At 49.6% G+C, this 15,723-nt stretch overlaps 1 protein-coding gene across 1 annotated transcript in view; it reads left to right on the forward strand.

The window, feature by feature from the left end:
• Window positions 1–15,723, forward strand: part of CUL9 (cullin 9) — a 751,325-nt gene that overhangs the window by 448,006 nt on the left and 287,596 nt on the right. Inside the window, exons 26-27 of the mRNA XM_085610160.1 lie at window positions 6,583–6,817; window positions 8,698–8,869. Coding sequence (XP_085466286.1) covers window positions 6,583–6,817; window positions 8,698–8,869 — 407 coding nt within the window. The remainder of the gene's footprint in view (window positions 1–6,582; window positions 6,818–8,697; window positions 8,870–15,723) is intronic.

The following is a 15,723-nucleotide window of genomic DNA, read 5'->3' on the forward strand; positions in this document are numbered from 1 at the left end:
TGGTGGTGGCAGCCTAAGCAGCCACTCAGTCAGGTCACTAAGAGTTGATCGAATTTCAGGGGGCATCTCTAATATGCCCTTTGTTGTGCTTTTTACATTAAATCCCACACTGGCATCAGTGTGGGTTTAATGTGCTGAGAAGTTTGATACCAAACTTCGCAGTCTTCAGTGTAGCCATTATGGTGCTGTGGAGTTCGTAATGACAACCTCCCAGCACCATATACTCTTAATGGCAGCACTGCACTTACAGTGCCCAGGAATGGACTTGGGCACTGTAGGGGTACAGGGCTCATGCACCCCTCACCACTGGCATAACGCACCCAGCTAGAGGGGTGACTGATGTATGCTAGGGTAGTGGTTCGTGGGCATCGCACACAGGGATGGGTGCCATGTCGACTCTTCACTTTGTTCTGCACCAAGACACGCAGCCTCCAAAGGCAGTGTGTGAGTGTCGGGGTACAGGACCTCTAAGGGTGGCACAATAAGTGCTGCAGCCCTTAGAGGCCTTCTCTGTTCTCAGTTCCCTGGGTACATGTGGTACCATTTACCAGGGGCTGACATGTGGCCAGAGATGCCAATTGGGTTTAGGCTTCAATGCAGTTTTAGGGAAGGAACATAGGCCTTGGGTACCTGATTAGCAGGAGCCCAGGGCACACTCAGTCAAAGCCATCGGCAATTCAGCAAAAAGTGGGGGCATACCATGCAAGATATAGGGCACTTTCTCACAGTGTTATATTATGTTCACAGAGAAACTCTTCACTCCTGTTTATCTGATATTTTACGATTTGCCCTCACGCTGACCAGACAGCGCTGCACGTTGAACACTTTCAAAGGCTATTTATCATCTTTATCTCCATTTCTATGTTTGCCTGATCAGCCATCCCTCTTCAATTCGCCCATTGTTCTCAGATTTCTAAAGAGGCTCACTCTGCTCCGTTTATAAGGCCCCGATGGGACCTCTACCTTGTTCTCACATTATTTATATGCTCCCCATTTGAACCGTTCTATAGTTGTCCTTTAAGGCTACTAACTTTTAAGGCTGTCTTTCTGATCTCTGCTATGCTAGCCAGAGCCAGATGTGCTAGTGAGTTACAAGCCTTTTCTTTGAAACCTCAGATAACCTCTTTCTTCCCAGACAAGCTGGTGTTAAGAACTAGGGCTGCCTTTCTGTCAAAGGTGGTTACCTCTTTCCACCTAGCCCAGTCCAGTCCCCACTAGCGTGTAAAAAACAAGAAAGGTCAGCAAAAGTTAAAGAGGTAAAACCTGCGATAAAGTGCATATTATTGAACGCACGTTCTCCGGTGAACCATAGTGTTGAGTGTGCAACACTAATTGAGGAAGGAGACACAAAACTGGCATTCATCACTGAAGCATGGACAGATTATGCCTTTGGCCCAGGTATAGTTAAAGCCACTCCCCGGGTATTTCTGCCATACAGTAAATAGGCCCAACAGGAAAGGGGGGTATCCTATTATACAGACCTCCAGGTCCTAGGAGCCCCTTTGTAACATCTATGGGAAATTTGCTGGAAGAGGGGCTGTACGCCAACTCCTATTGTATACTGAGAGACTTTTAATTTCTATCTGGAAGCCGATACAGAACCAGATACGGTGAAGCTTATAGATCTGATGAACAGTGCCGATCGCAGGCAGCAAGTAATCGGGCCCACTCATGTGGCAGGGCACACTTTGGATGGTATTTTTTCCATCCACCCACATCTTTCATTTACAGGCCTGCTGCCCCTAGGTTGGTCAGCTCACGTGGCCGTTCTATTTGAGCTGGCCCTTCCAGACCATCATTTTACTGGAAGGCCTCCTATGAAACAGAGGGAAATTAGAGCATGGAATAAAGCTGGGGGTAAAGATCTAGCAGATTTGCTTACGTCAACTGTGGGCCAAATGCCCCTAGACGTGGAGGAGGCCACCTCCTTGTGTACAACCTGGCTGGAGTCTGCTTGGAATAAACTAGCCCCAAAGAAAATACTATTCCCTAAAAGGTTGCAATCCTCCGCTCCATGATACACACAGGAACGCAAGGATCAAAAATTGATCTGTAAATGTTTAGAACGGAATTGGTGGAAAGAGTATAAAATAACAGAGAAACAGTTATAAACAAAGCCTTTTGATTTATAAACAACTGCTTTTTAAGATAAAGCAAGAGTTATTGGTTGGCCAAATTAACTTAGCCAAAAATTCTCCCAAAGAGCTTTTTAAAACAGTAACTAGCCTGGTGCAGCCCCAACTAGCAAACATTCAAAGGAGTCGGGACTTATGTGAGGGAATTGCCAGGTTCTTTCTGGAAAAAGTGGAGACTATCTTTGCAACTTTTAATGGGCCAATAACTGATATGACAGGGGTCTCAACAGAGGGTTACAGGCTGGCCTTAGAATCCCAGCCTACTTTTGACAAGTTTGTACCAATATACATTATCGAGACCCATAAGCTTCTCATGTCAGCTAAATCAGGCTCCCCTTATGACCCATGTCCGGTTGCAGTGGTAAAATTGGCCCCGGGACCGATTGCTCTGTCACTCACCTCCTTATTTAATGCAATGTTTGCAGAAGGGCATTTCCACAAATCGTGGAAAACTGCTTCAATTTTGCCACTTCTAAAGAAGCCTATTTTGGACCCTAAGGATCCTGATAGTTTCCAACCGATATCACGCCTCCCACTTCCAGCTAAACTGGTTGAAAAAAGAATGAATGCACAATTGATTGCTTATTTACGCGATGCCAAAGTTCTGGATCCTACCCAATATGGGTTCAGAGAATGGCTCAGCACGGAAATGGCACTCCTAAAATCTACTGAAGAGATCAGGGTAGCTTTGGACCAGGGAGGGAAGGCCACTATGATCATGCTCAACCTTTCCGCGGCCTTCGATACGGTCTATCATGGTTTGTTGATGGACCGGCTGCGGGCCTGGAGAGCGCAGGATAAAACCTGGAAACCCCTGAATTCCTTCCTCTTGGACAGACTGCAAATAGTCTAATTAGGCGAATTTTATTGTAAACCTTTCTCTCTACCCTGTTGAGTTCCGCAGGGCTCGTCTCTGAGCCCTAGACTTTTTAATGTATATGTGTCTTTGTTGGCTCCCCTTATCGATTCCTTTGGCTTTTGCCTTACCTCGTATGCGGATGACACGCAAATTGTGGTGTCGCTGCGACCTGCGCAGGAAAAGGTAACAGGAAAGCGGTTTCATGATTGTATGGAGTCAGTAGGAAAATGCATGTCCCAGAACTGTGTAAAGCTTGATGCGAGCAAAACGGAGGTCATCCTGTTCGGGAATGATGGCAACTTTTGGACCCCAAGTTGGTGGCCATATAATATGGGGTCCCCCCGAAACCCACTAGGAAAGTAAAAAATCTGGTAGTGCTAATAGATGATAGGTTCGATTTGGGCAATCAAGTCAACGCAGTAGTTTCGGCCACGTCATACACTCTCAGAACAAGTAAGGAAATACTGCCTTTTCTGCCGAGAGATAGCCAGCTTACGGTGGTTATAGCACTAACTGTGTCAAGGTTGGACTATTGCAATAGTTTATACTTGAATATTCAGGAGCGTTTACTACATAAACTGCAACTGTTGCAGAATGCGGCCACTAGACTGCTTACCGGTACATCAAAATTTGCACTGATCTCAAGGGAAATCAAAAAACTTCTCTGGTTACCCGTTAAGAAGTGGGTGCAATTCACATCCCTTTGTTTGGTCTTTAGGGCACTACAAGGTACAGGTCCACTTGAAACAGCAATTTCAGTGGTACGTGCCCAAAAAATCACTTCGCTCCCTTTGAGCAAAACTAGTGATAGTACCACCTACAAAAAAATCTAGGTGGGGAGGCAGACGTTTTACTGCTTGTGCGACAAAGGCTTAGAATAACCTCCCTTTTCATCTGAGGAATGCTATTATCTATTGGCTTTTAGGAAGGCCCTAAAAACGAGGTTGTTTGACTTGTAAACTGGTTTCAAATTATGTATCACTTGGAGGACTTTAGCTAGCGCCAGGACACCCTAGGGTAAGCACTGTGCTTTACAAATTTCTCATAACATAACATACTCCTCTACATCCACGTGTGGGTGTATATAATGAAAATAGCTGAAGAAATGGAGGCAACTGTGGTTTTGCATGAAAAGTTATCTGTTGTACAGTGTACCAACCAGTAATGTTTTGGATACAAGCAGTCGTCCATGTTAAACAAGATAAAGGCTTCGCATCCTGATCTGGTTTGCAAAGGCATATTTCAAAGTCATCATCAAATATCTTTATTTCGGTCAACATGACCATAAAAGAGTACATCAAAATACAATAAAACACATTACAGTATAAAAACATTGCACGATTAAAAAGAAATAAATTAACTCATTAGATCATCTCTGCTTGAAATTTGTTTAAGAAGGCGTAGGCGTGTGAACCACATCGACGTTAAAAATTTGGCAACAGCGAAGGCAATTGGGGGCGAAAGGTCAGACTATTCTAAAGGCGGGGGCGTATTGCTTAAAACCCAAATTTCTAAGTAGGGGGCGGAGCCAGTACTTCCTTGCTCTTTGGTACGTCGGGCAGAAAAATAGAACATGTAAATCTGTCTCAGGTGTCTGCTTGCAAAAAGGGCATAAAGCCGTATGGTCCGAATGTAACCAAAGTGCGGTATGTGCCCTGAGAGGGAGAGTATTGTAGCGACATTGCAAATAGAGCTTCCTTGTGAGTGTGGGGCCCATATCATTAAAAGTCAACTCTAAATGATAAAAGTCTTTAGAGGCCAAAAAATGGGCAGTGTGGGATCCCTCCCTCACATTCCTAATGGCATCTCGTAAATGATACTCCCGGAAGACCTTCGTGATGAGTTTACGAGAGACCCTGGGGCAAGCAGTCTCAGGATCGAGCCACAGCTCTGGTCTATCAAGTGCCTCACAAGTATGCTTTATATAAGTTAACCATGGTATTTGTATTTTGTTGCGAAGGCGCAAGATCTCTGTCAACTCTGCTCTGTATTTAAGGAGTTCTGGGGAAGACAATATTTTGCACCAGAGGGTTAGGGGTTTTAAGCCCAACTCCTCTGAGATCGGTCTTAGACCCAGATCTAATCTAAGTGGCAGGAGAGGTGTACTAACAGGTAAAGCTGTCAACTGCCTAAGAAAAGTATTCTCCGTTACCTGTAATTTCTGTGAAGACGTATGCCCCCAAATTTCTGCTCCGTAGGTGACGGCCCCCCTGGCCTGAACTTTGTATATTTGTATACGTGGACCGAGGGGCCTATAAGTAAGTCAAAGTAGATTGTGGCCTAAAGCCGAAGCATGTCGCCCCATACGAGAATCTCCCCTACAGGCCAGACCTTCTAACTCAAAATCCATGCATGGTCAGACACCTTGACCCCAAGCAGCTCAACCTGGCCCTTGAGGTCCTAGAGTTTGGTTACATTAACTTACTTTAAGAGGGTACGGACGTACTCAAATAAGCCTATAAGCCTTCTATACACACCTGCTGTGCTACTTAATAGAAATTGTTTGTCCCCTACTGTACCCCGAGATGTATGAACCCTCTCGCACCCACAGTACAAGACATCATTTGCTATCTTCTACATCTATAAAAAGTCTGGTTTAGCCTACACTTCTATTTGGCTGCACGTAGCTGCTATAGTTGCATGCAGGGAACTTTCCTCACTCTTCAAAATCCATGCTAAGACCTTTATGGAGGACCTTAAACCTGTCAGCCCACTTAGTGTCTTTTTCACAATAGAGAGTGCGAGAAGCAGATCAGTTGCAATCTCCCAAGGTTAATCGTATCACAAAAGGCAACTGCTGTGTATCTATGTATCCCTTGTGGTTATGTAGCCTGTCAAAAAAATGTGGTGAAGGGAGTAAATCCACGGAGTCCCAGATAATGCGTCCTTCCTCACAGCCACTTTGGATGGTGGGGTATCCAAAGATATTGGAGAAGACGCCTCACTCACTTATTGTGCCATGCTTCATCATAGGCGTCTTTCCACACCCAGGTAAGATGGTACTACCTGGGCGGACTCAACCAATAATGTTATGGGAGTTCTTATATAAAATATTGACTGGTTATGCAGGGAACCAGATGGGTGATATTAAAAATACCTCAAGGTATACCCAAACCATGCATTTATTCGTAGGGTCTCCAGCTGGCTGCACATATGAACCAACCTTGGGCTAGGAGAGACTGTTTCATTTCCCTTGGTGCTACTCCTCTTACAAGGCTGCACAAGCATCCCCAAAGTTAGACCTTCTCGGCATAATCCCGTCTCCTACTAAGTGAGGCTTTAACATCAACTAAATAGCCGTAGGATGTGATAGTTCTGTTACTTTCGGGTGCGTTGAGTTGCAGCTGTTTCCTTTGACTATCTTGGGATTGGCCAGGTTGGGGTCACATAGGGTCCATCAGTTACCTACACAGTGACAGATGCCAGATTTCGAGGTCATTTGTATGCATTGAGCTCATATACAAAAAATGTAATGTTGACTTTTGACGTTTGTCGGTTATTCAGGAATTAAGGCATAGCTCAATCATTCGGGGCGCTTTGGGCACTCCCCGACAGACTCTTGGTTTCTCATCATGCTTTCTTTTCCAGGTATTATCTTGGCGATCGTCTCCTGGCTCAAGGAAGGGTCTGGCTGGAGAGGGCAGTTATTGATCAGATTGGCTTGTGCTTCCCAAATCGCTTCCCACAGCAGATGCTGAAGAACTTGACTGAGTCAGAGGAGCTGCAGCAGGAGTTCCACCTTTTCCAGCTGCAACAGCTCGACAAGAGACTCTTGGATGAGGAAGACGATGAGCTGATAGCTGTCGATCTGGAAGATGAAGAGGTGCGAGCCGTGTAAAGATTCCACTTTGCAAAGATTCTGGGAGATATGTCTGTGGGTTGAGGTTGGGCTACTCGAAGACCCACAAATGCAAAATTAATAACAAAGCTATGACAATCATTGCCAGAATTATTAAACAACATTTAAATACAGGTTCATTAATTGTAATTGCCTCGTTTAAGCCCTTTTTTGGCCTGGTGGTAGCCCGAACCTTGTGATTTGACTAAAATTATCATGATACGCTTATAGGAGCTTTTATCTAACCCTCTTGATCCATTGTTCTGTTATTGTGTTGTTCACCTTTTTCTTCTGTCCACTACAACATGCTGCACGGGATAGTAAGTCAGTCCACATCAGCCACTGGCTGACTTCACTGAGTGGCGGCATGCTACTCTTTCACAAGAGGCACATCCACACGCAAGAGTTCCCTTCCGTGGACTGCTGCAGCATTGTTGCTTTTTGAGACCCAGATATATTTTTGCTTGTTTCTTGTTCTATGTATTGGGGGTTGCCCAGCTTCTCCTCAACAGTAATTTGTTTCAGAAACGACACGACAAAGGAAGCATTGTCAAAGCTAAAAAGGCTGTCAGCCAGCGCCAAACGTGTTGGCTTTGCTGGTTAGATTTCACCTAGAGAAAGCTTTGTTTTTACAACAAATCATAGTACAAATGCATGCATATATACGGGGGTTTCTGTTCAGCCCTCTCCATCCATTGGGCTATGCAGGTGTCATTCAGATTTAGCTTCTGCCCCCCACAGCTTACCACAAGCGGGCAACAACCTTGACTCTTGCACTGTGAGTGACTGCATTTCACCTTAACAGGTGCCCAGTGCCAAGGGTGGTGTGCCCGAGCGGCTTAAATACGCCTTTATTTTTTTTGTTCTATTCTCAAACTAGCACATCATTTATCAACCCCTTTTTTCAAGTGATTTTGCCTGAGTATTGAGGCTCGGCAGATATTGTGAAGATGATCATTGCCTTGTGGAAGAGAGCCGCTGCCCTGCTTTAGACATTTCACATGGAAGCTCAGAAGGGTTTCCTGATCAAAGCCCGTATTGCTTCTGCGGATTCTTTGAGACCCAATAAGGAGAGAAACCATTCACTGATGTCACCTTTTTGTTATTCATACCTGGAGAATAGTGAAGCATGAGGGAATTAATGCCGCAGATGTAGTCATCTTAAAGAGCCTTGAGTCTCTTAGTTTATTCTGCTTTTCTGTTCTTGTGCTAGAGCTAAAGGTGCCAGTTTTCCAGAGAGCTTTCTGATGGCCACATCGTCTGTTTGCACCCTCATGCCAGGGCGAAATATAAGGTTCAATGTTGAGGCGCAGGCAGGCAAGTTTTAATACAGTTATGAAGTATATTTAGGTCAGCAAATTCCATCAGCAAGAAACTTTTTTGCCCTCTCAACTTGTAGCGATGATTCTGTCTTTCGTTCAGCCCATCTTCAGGGGATCCCTCCATCTGACTCCAGGCAGAGCTCTCACTCATCAGAACACAGTTGCATCATATTTTGGAACTATCAGTCCCCAGGATGATCCAAATTGTACTACATTCTGGTCACAGGCACATACAACATATCTCCGTTTACACAGGACGAACACGTATCCTGTTAAGATGCTCCTCAAATTCCCTGGAATGCATGCTGCTTGTGTGTAGATTTTTGTGGGGAATGTATGTTACGCACATTACAGTTGTGGTTCTTTTCTACATAGTAACTATGGCCTGTTACTTTATTGTAGAGCTTATGCATCGCTTGGCACTTCATCTTTGGCACATGTCAGACTGAGGCACCTCCGTGGTGATTGCTATGGGGCTGGACACTGCTTTTGTTGTCACGTTTTTTTCTTAAAACACTCTCTTTTACATGACTCTTTCCTTAGATGGTGGAGGATAACCTACCAAGCTCAGAGGAGGAGACCGACGTGAACGTGCTTGCTCTTTCGCCACGCTGCTGGACCATATCCCCACTTTGTCACATGCAGGATCCCAGCAAATACTTTCCGGCTTCCCTCAGCAATTACCTCACAAAGTTTGCAGACTTTTACACTAAAAGTGAGTTAATTAAACAAATCAAAAGTTGATACTTTCTTAACGATTTGCATTGTGTGTAAGACTCAATTGCAGCAACTTACTGGGATTTTATGCTACTTGGAGGAAACAGACCAACAAAATCTTTTTTTTGTGTTTTTGTTTTTTGCTTTTCCTAATAAGCACTTAAGTAGATATTTGCCAGAATCTTGCAATTGAAAGAAGGTTGACCATGATGGGTCTCCATTCTATCCATGAATATGGCTGCTCTGTGATTGCATGCACCTGTAAATTCAGATACGCATTCTTTATGTAAACATATGATTTGCTTAACTGTGATAGACCGTATGCTTCATCAGCGTGCTGCAGAGATCCACCTTTCAGCTGAGGGCTGTGGATTCATTTTCTAGTTGATCTGTCTTGGGTGTAGGCTGCTGCTAAATTGAGCAATTGTTGAGTTAGAGTGTTTGATGTAGTGTAGGTGAATGTCTGCTGCTAGTGTTAGTTTCTTCTTAGTGAGGAAGATGAGGAGATGTTACTTGCGAATCTGGACAGATGCCGCTCATCGCGGATGTATGCATTAAGGCCCCCAACAACCTCACCTCCCTCCTTTTCATGACTTTGCTCTGTCTTCTTGCTACCTTAAGTAACCCTGGCTGAAGTCTTTGTTTTTTTTTCAATCTGTAGGCCTTGAATTTCTCATCTTCTATCAAGTGTTCTACCTGGCAGATCACTAGTTCCCTGCCATGCGTTATTTATTTATGGATTTTAAATGGGCATGGATAAACTTGTATTATCCAGTATTGGGGTATCTTTCATAGATTCACATGCTTGAATCATTCTCCATCGTCGAAGTGGGAGGTACCATAGTGAGCAGTAAGACTTGTACCATAGGCAATAATAGCACTAGAAGACACGCTTATTGCCTATCTAGGGCCTTTTTTTAATAAAGAACCAAATTTGACATATAGCCAATCAGGCGACAGCACCCTCTAGAACACTCCAGACAGAGGCTCAATCCCTCAGATGTTCTACTGCACGTCATGTAAGGGAGTCTCCCTGAGCTCTGCTCAGTTTTTTTGTCAGATTTTTCTGTATTCGGTTCATCTTTACCATGTCGGACTCTTCAAAAACAGGTCTCTCCAGATGCTGCTCATCCTGTGTGAAAGATTTCATGTGGATGATTCACATAAAAACTTCCTTGTAACGCCCTGAACGTCTCAGGATCGTTTAACAGACACGATAATGAGAACGCAACCACTTGTGAAGGTTTAGTTATTTTAATGAAGGCAAAAATAATACAAGGAATAAACAAAGGTTATAGTCACTGGAATCCTCCAGGCTAAGTACGTTACCAGCCCACAGCACGGATGGTCCTAACCGTCCTCTGCATATACGCCGATCCCGGCGTATGCCAACAGAGGGCAGAAATGAAATGGCCGACAATGCCAATCGGTAGGCTGTGAGGGGCACGAAGAGTGTTGGGGAGAATCGAGGAGTCAGGGAAACACCCAGCCGGGGTCTCTACCTGAAGGGAGCAGCCGCTCAACCTCTTCCTCAGACTGCACCGGGACGCGGAGTCACCTCCTGATGATGCGTCACCGATACCCCAATCACAAGCAAAGAAGACTGAACCGAGAGCAGCCGCTCGATCGATCCTGTGGACTTCCGAGTCTGTAACGCGGCAAACACCTCCTGGTGTGCGTTACAGCTGGCAGTCCCTGTATCTCTGGTCGGGCTGGGAGTTACGACTCCAACCAGCAAAAGCGCCACTGCGCTTTGACTCAGCCGAGTCAAAAAGCGAAGCTCAATGGTTATCCGGTAGAGCTTCCGGGTCCTTCACAGGTGACGATGGGGCAAGACACGGCCCAGGGAGTAACGACTCGACCTACCTCCGTTCTTGCCTTACTGGAGCACCACTCCGGAACACTGCTCTTCACTAAGCAGGTACGTCGGTGTAAACACAATATCCGACAGCGTTGTACCTCCCGGTTCCTCCCTTTATAGGGCGTGTTTTCCTTGAGTTATGTAACAGCTCTCCTGTTTACATAAGGGCGTGTTTTCCTTGAGTTATGTAACAGCTCTCCTGTTTACATAAGGGCGTGTTTTCCTTGAGTTATGTAACAGCTCTCCTGTTTACATAACCTCTCAACCGCTAAGCATCCTGGGGGATGTAGTCCGTTTTCGCTGGGTACCGTTTTCCTCCCCTCGCATGACAGGAATTCTTGACAGTACATCCTCCCTCTCAGCGGCTCCCCACGGGTCCAGCGCTGGCAGGAAAACGCCGATGGAACAAGGAGACCAAGCGCGGAGCATGAACCCCTTCAGCCGGTTCCCATGACTGCTCCTCCGGGCCATAGCCTTTCCACGCAACCAAGTACCACAGCTTCCCCCTGCGCCATTTGGACGCCCGTATGCCCGACACTTCATACTCCACCTCCGACTCCACGCATACCGGCCTAGGTGTCCCAGACGGCTTGGAGGGTGCTGGTTTGAGCAATGATACATGAAAGACAGGGTGTATCCGCAATGACTGGGGCAAGCACACCTTCACGTTCACGGGACCCATACACTTGGTAATTCGATAGGGGCCCATGTACTTGGGATGGAACACACTGTTCTTTCGAAACCTCATGTTTCTTGTGGATATCCAGACGTAGTCTCCAGTGCGGTACAGTGGCCCGGGCCTTCTCTTCCTGTCTGCCGCAGCCTTGTATCTTCTCTTGGCCTCTATTAGGACAGCCCTTGAGCGCATCAACGTGTCTTTTATGTGTGCCACCCTGTCCGCTGTGGCGGGAATCCTGTCCTCTCTGAACGGATGTAGAAATGGCAAGAACCTGGGATGTTGGCCATAGTTGCTATAGAATGGAGATGACTGTGTGGAGCTGTGAGTGGCGTTGTTATAGGCTATCTCTGCAACCCATAGCAAGTCGACCCATTCTTCCCTGCCCTGGTCCACAAAACATCGCAGATACTGTTTGAGCGTTTGGTTCAGGCGCTCGGTTTGGCCGTCCGTTTGAGGGTGGTAGCTGGTGGACAGGGCGGTCTTAACATGCAGCGCAGTGCACCAAGTCTTCCAGAATTGCGCAGTAAACTGCGACCCCCGGTCCGACACGATCACCCCAGGTAATCCATGCAGTCGTACCACATTCTTTAGGAGTAGTGACGCCAATTCCCCGGCCGTAGGGACTCTCTTGCAGGGGATGAAGTGCCCCATTTTCGTCAAGTAATCCACCACCACCAGTATTGCCGTCATCCCCTGGTCTACCGGTAGGCCCACCACGAAGTCCAGTGATATGCTATCCCATGGTCTATCCGGGGTCGGAAGTGGATGTAAGAGCCCTTGGGTTCGGCCATGGTCGGCCTTCATGGTAGCACACGTAGGACACTCCTGTCCCCACCTCCTGACATCCACTCTCATGGTTGGCCACCAGAAATGCCGTCCCATGCTAGCCACCGTTTTTTCAAAGCCCAAATGACCTGCGCATGGAGAGTCATGGCACCAGATGAATGCTTGTTTCCTTAGCCTAGGCGTGGGTATCAATAGGCACCTGCCCTTCAGGGGTATCCCGTCCTTCAGCTGCCATTCTCTGTGACTGAGGAGCCACCTCCGCCATGCGAATGACCTGATCCCTCTCTTTATTCCCCTCAGGAAAGTATCCGGTTGGATAACCCCCAATACCATCCTCGGGGAAATGATGGAATGCTCGGTCGCAGGCAATGGTTCCTTAACTGCAGATTGACGGGACAGGGCGTCCGCCTTCCGGTTTTCCGTCCCCGGCCGATATGTGATGCGGAAGTTGAACCCCGCAAAGAAGATCATCCACCGCAGCTGTCTGGAAGAAAGGTGTCTTGTGGCCGTCATGAACTGTAGGTTCCGATGGTCCGTGTACACCGATACCACATGTCTTGCCCCCATCAACCAATGCCTCCATTCAGTGAAGGCGTCCTTGATTGCGAGAAGCTCCTTCTCCGCAATATGGTAGTTGCGTTCGGCGTCGTTGAGTTTGCGGGACATGTACGCAACGGGATGAAGCACCCCTGTGTCGTGGTTGCGTTGGGACAAGATAGCCCCCAGCGCCACATCCGATGCGTCCGCTTCCACCACGTAGGGGAGATCCGGATCGGGGTGAGCCAACACCGGCGCCTTACCAAAGGCGCTTTTCAGGGCCTCAAAGGCTTTGTTCGCTTCAGGGGACCGGACAAACTCCTTGGACTTCCTCAGTAGCTGTGTGATTGGGGCCACCAATCCTGAAAATCCATCTATAAACCGCCTGTAAAAGTTGGCGAAGCCAATGAAACTTTGGACGTCCTTCACGCTTTGGGGCACCGGCCATTCTTTCACCGCCTTGATCTTTCGTTCTGCCATCTCCTGTCCCTCTGGACTCAGCATCACTCCGAGGAATTCCACGGATGTGACATGGAAGTCACACTTGCTGAGTTTACAAAACAGCATGTTTTCCCTCAGCTTTTGGAGCACAGCTTTGACGTGGTGTACGTGCTCCTCCACACTGGACGAATAGATGAGGATGTCGTCGATATATACGACCACGTAGATATCCAACTCCTCTCTGAATACCTCATTCAAAAAGTACTGAAAGGCTGCCGGGGCGTTGCACAGACCGAACGGCATGACGAGGTACTCAAAAAGGCCGAACCTGGTCTTAAAGGCGGTCTTCCACTCGTCTCCGTCCCTCATGCGCACCAGATGGTATGCCCCTTTCAAATCCAACTTGGTGTAGATACGTGCTTTCTTGACCTGTTCCAGAAGTACACTGATGAGAGGCAAGGGGTACCGATTCTTTACGGTTATCGCATTCAATGCCCTAAAGTCCACACAGGCTCTCAGCTCCCCATTAGCCTTCGGGATGAAGAAGAGTGGCGAAGCGGCCGGAGACTTGGACGGGCGGATGAATCCTAGCTTGAGGAGTTTATCCAGGTACCCCCGGAGATGCACGTTTTCAGGCTCCGTCAGGGCATACAGCCTGCCGCTGGGAACGCTGGCCCCTGGCACCAGGTCGATCTGGCAGTCAAACTGTCTATGTGGTGGTAGCACTTCCGCCTTCACCTCATCAAATACATCCTCAAAACTGTGATAAGCCTGGGGGAGAGCCACATCTTTTTCTGCCGCTGTAGCCACCGTCTGACTCCCGCTCTCATCTGCGTCAAGGGATTCCGTTCTTATTCCACAATGCAGGATGCAATACGGTGACGTCAGTTCGATGCGATGTGTTGGCCAATCCACAGAGGGGTTGTGTTTCTGTAGCCACGGCAATCCCAATATGACGCCATATTGGGGCGCTCGGATGATGTTAAAATCGATTTGTTCCGGGAGCGCTAGGTGGCGCCTGACCGGCATGGCTGCTCTGCCGTGAGGCTCCGGCTGTAAGACCCCGCCGATCCTTTCTTCCTCGCCTGATCCTGCCCTGGCCGGCTGATTTCATCAGTTTTGGGGCCCGGGCCCGCCTGGCTGTTCCTGGTGCGAGTTTGGGGCGCGACCGCCCCCCTGGAGCTGTGATTGCTGCCTGTTATCGGCGCCCGGCGGGAGGCGGCTTTGATCCCTGACGCTGGGTGCGGGCGCGCAGCTACTCGAGACCGCGGCGCCCACGAGGGTGCTGGGCCTGGGAATCCTGGAGGCCCGGTGAGATCGTCGCTGCGGCAGTGGCGGCCCCCCCCTCGGTGGGGCCCCGACCTGGGATCCTGTGGCTGGCGGCGAGGTGCTGTGGGGCCCATTCCGGGCTGTGGTGCCGGACGGAAGGCCGGGCGGTGAGTGGGGCACTCCCTGGTGGGACGACCTGAGCTGCTGTGGGGCTGGAGGTGGTGGGGGCCCTCCCCTTCGGGCCGGGTGTCGACGGCCGGGGCCCGGTCTCCCCCCACTCTCCCCCACCAACGCTGCTGGACCTGCCCTGGTGTCCCGAGGCCTGCGGCGGCGAGCTGGTGCACCGGCTGGGTGCTGTCCTGCCTCGCAGCTGCAGCCCGAGGCCCCCTGGCATGCTGTGCTGGGACCCCCCCCCCCCCCGAGCGGAGCCTGAGAGCAGGAATAGGCGGTGAGTGCGGCGGCGGAGGATCGCTTCACCGGGGCGGCTGCGGGGGTCGGGGGCGGAGGGGAGAGACCCCCCCATCGGGCCGTGCGTCGGCGGCCGGGGAGACCCGTACCCCCGCTCCCCCCCCCTCCCTCTCTACAACCTCTCCTCCTGGCTGCGGCGCTGCCCCGGCCCCGCGGCTCAGAGACTGGCCTCCGGTCCCGGGGGTGGAGGGGTCCTCACTGCTTCGGGCCGCACATCGGCGGTCGGGGGGTGTCGCTGCTGTTCCCCCCCCCCCCCCCCCCCTCCTCCCCCCCTCATCGTCGTTTGGGGCCCCGGATCCAGCAAGTCGACAGGCGACACCGTGCCCCCCCCCTGGGGGCGGCGGAGGGACCGCTCGGGCGAGGTGTCCCCCCTGGAGAGGTGGGCTATGCCCCGGAGGGCTGGCCCTGGCGATTCCCGGCGGCGGTGCCCTTGAGGAACGACCCGCCGCCCGGGGACTGTGGGCTGCGCTGCTGGACCTTGCTTCGCTGAGAGAGGCTCGCGGCCACGACTGAGGCGAGGGATCGGACTCGTTGCCCCGCTGGGGACCCCGCCGGAGGCTGACCGCTGGGGCTGGCCGTGTCGGGCCCTGTCCGCTCGAGCACCCCCTGACGCTCTGCGGGTGTGACGTTCGCTCGTTGCCCTGATTCACGGACGGCCGCCACAGATATGGGCAAAGACAAAGCCAACAAGCCAGCGTCCGGGGCCACCCAAACCAGGATGGACAAATTTACGACTACCGACAAGGGGCCCGGCTCCACGGCCGCGCCGGCCCCGGCCCCTGCCACGGACCTTGCTGCCATCCTGCAGGCC

The sequence above is a fragment of the Triturus cristatus genome, chromosome 6 (genome assembly GCF_964204655.1).
Source record: "Triturus cristatus chromosome 6, aTriCri1.1, whole genome shotgun sequence".
NCBI lineage: Eukaryota > Metazoa > Chordata > Amphibia > Caudata > Salamandridae > Triturus > Triturus cristatus.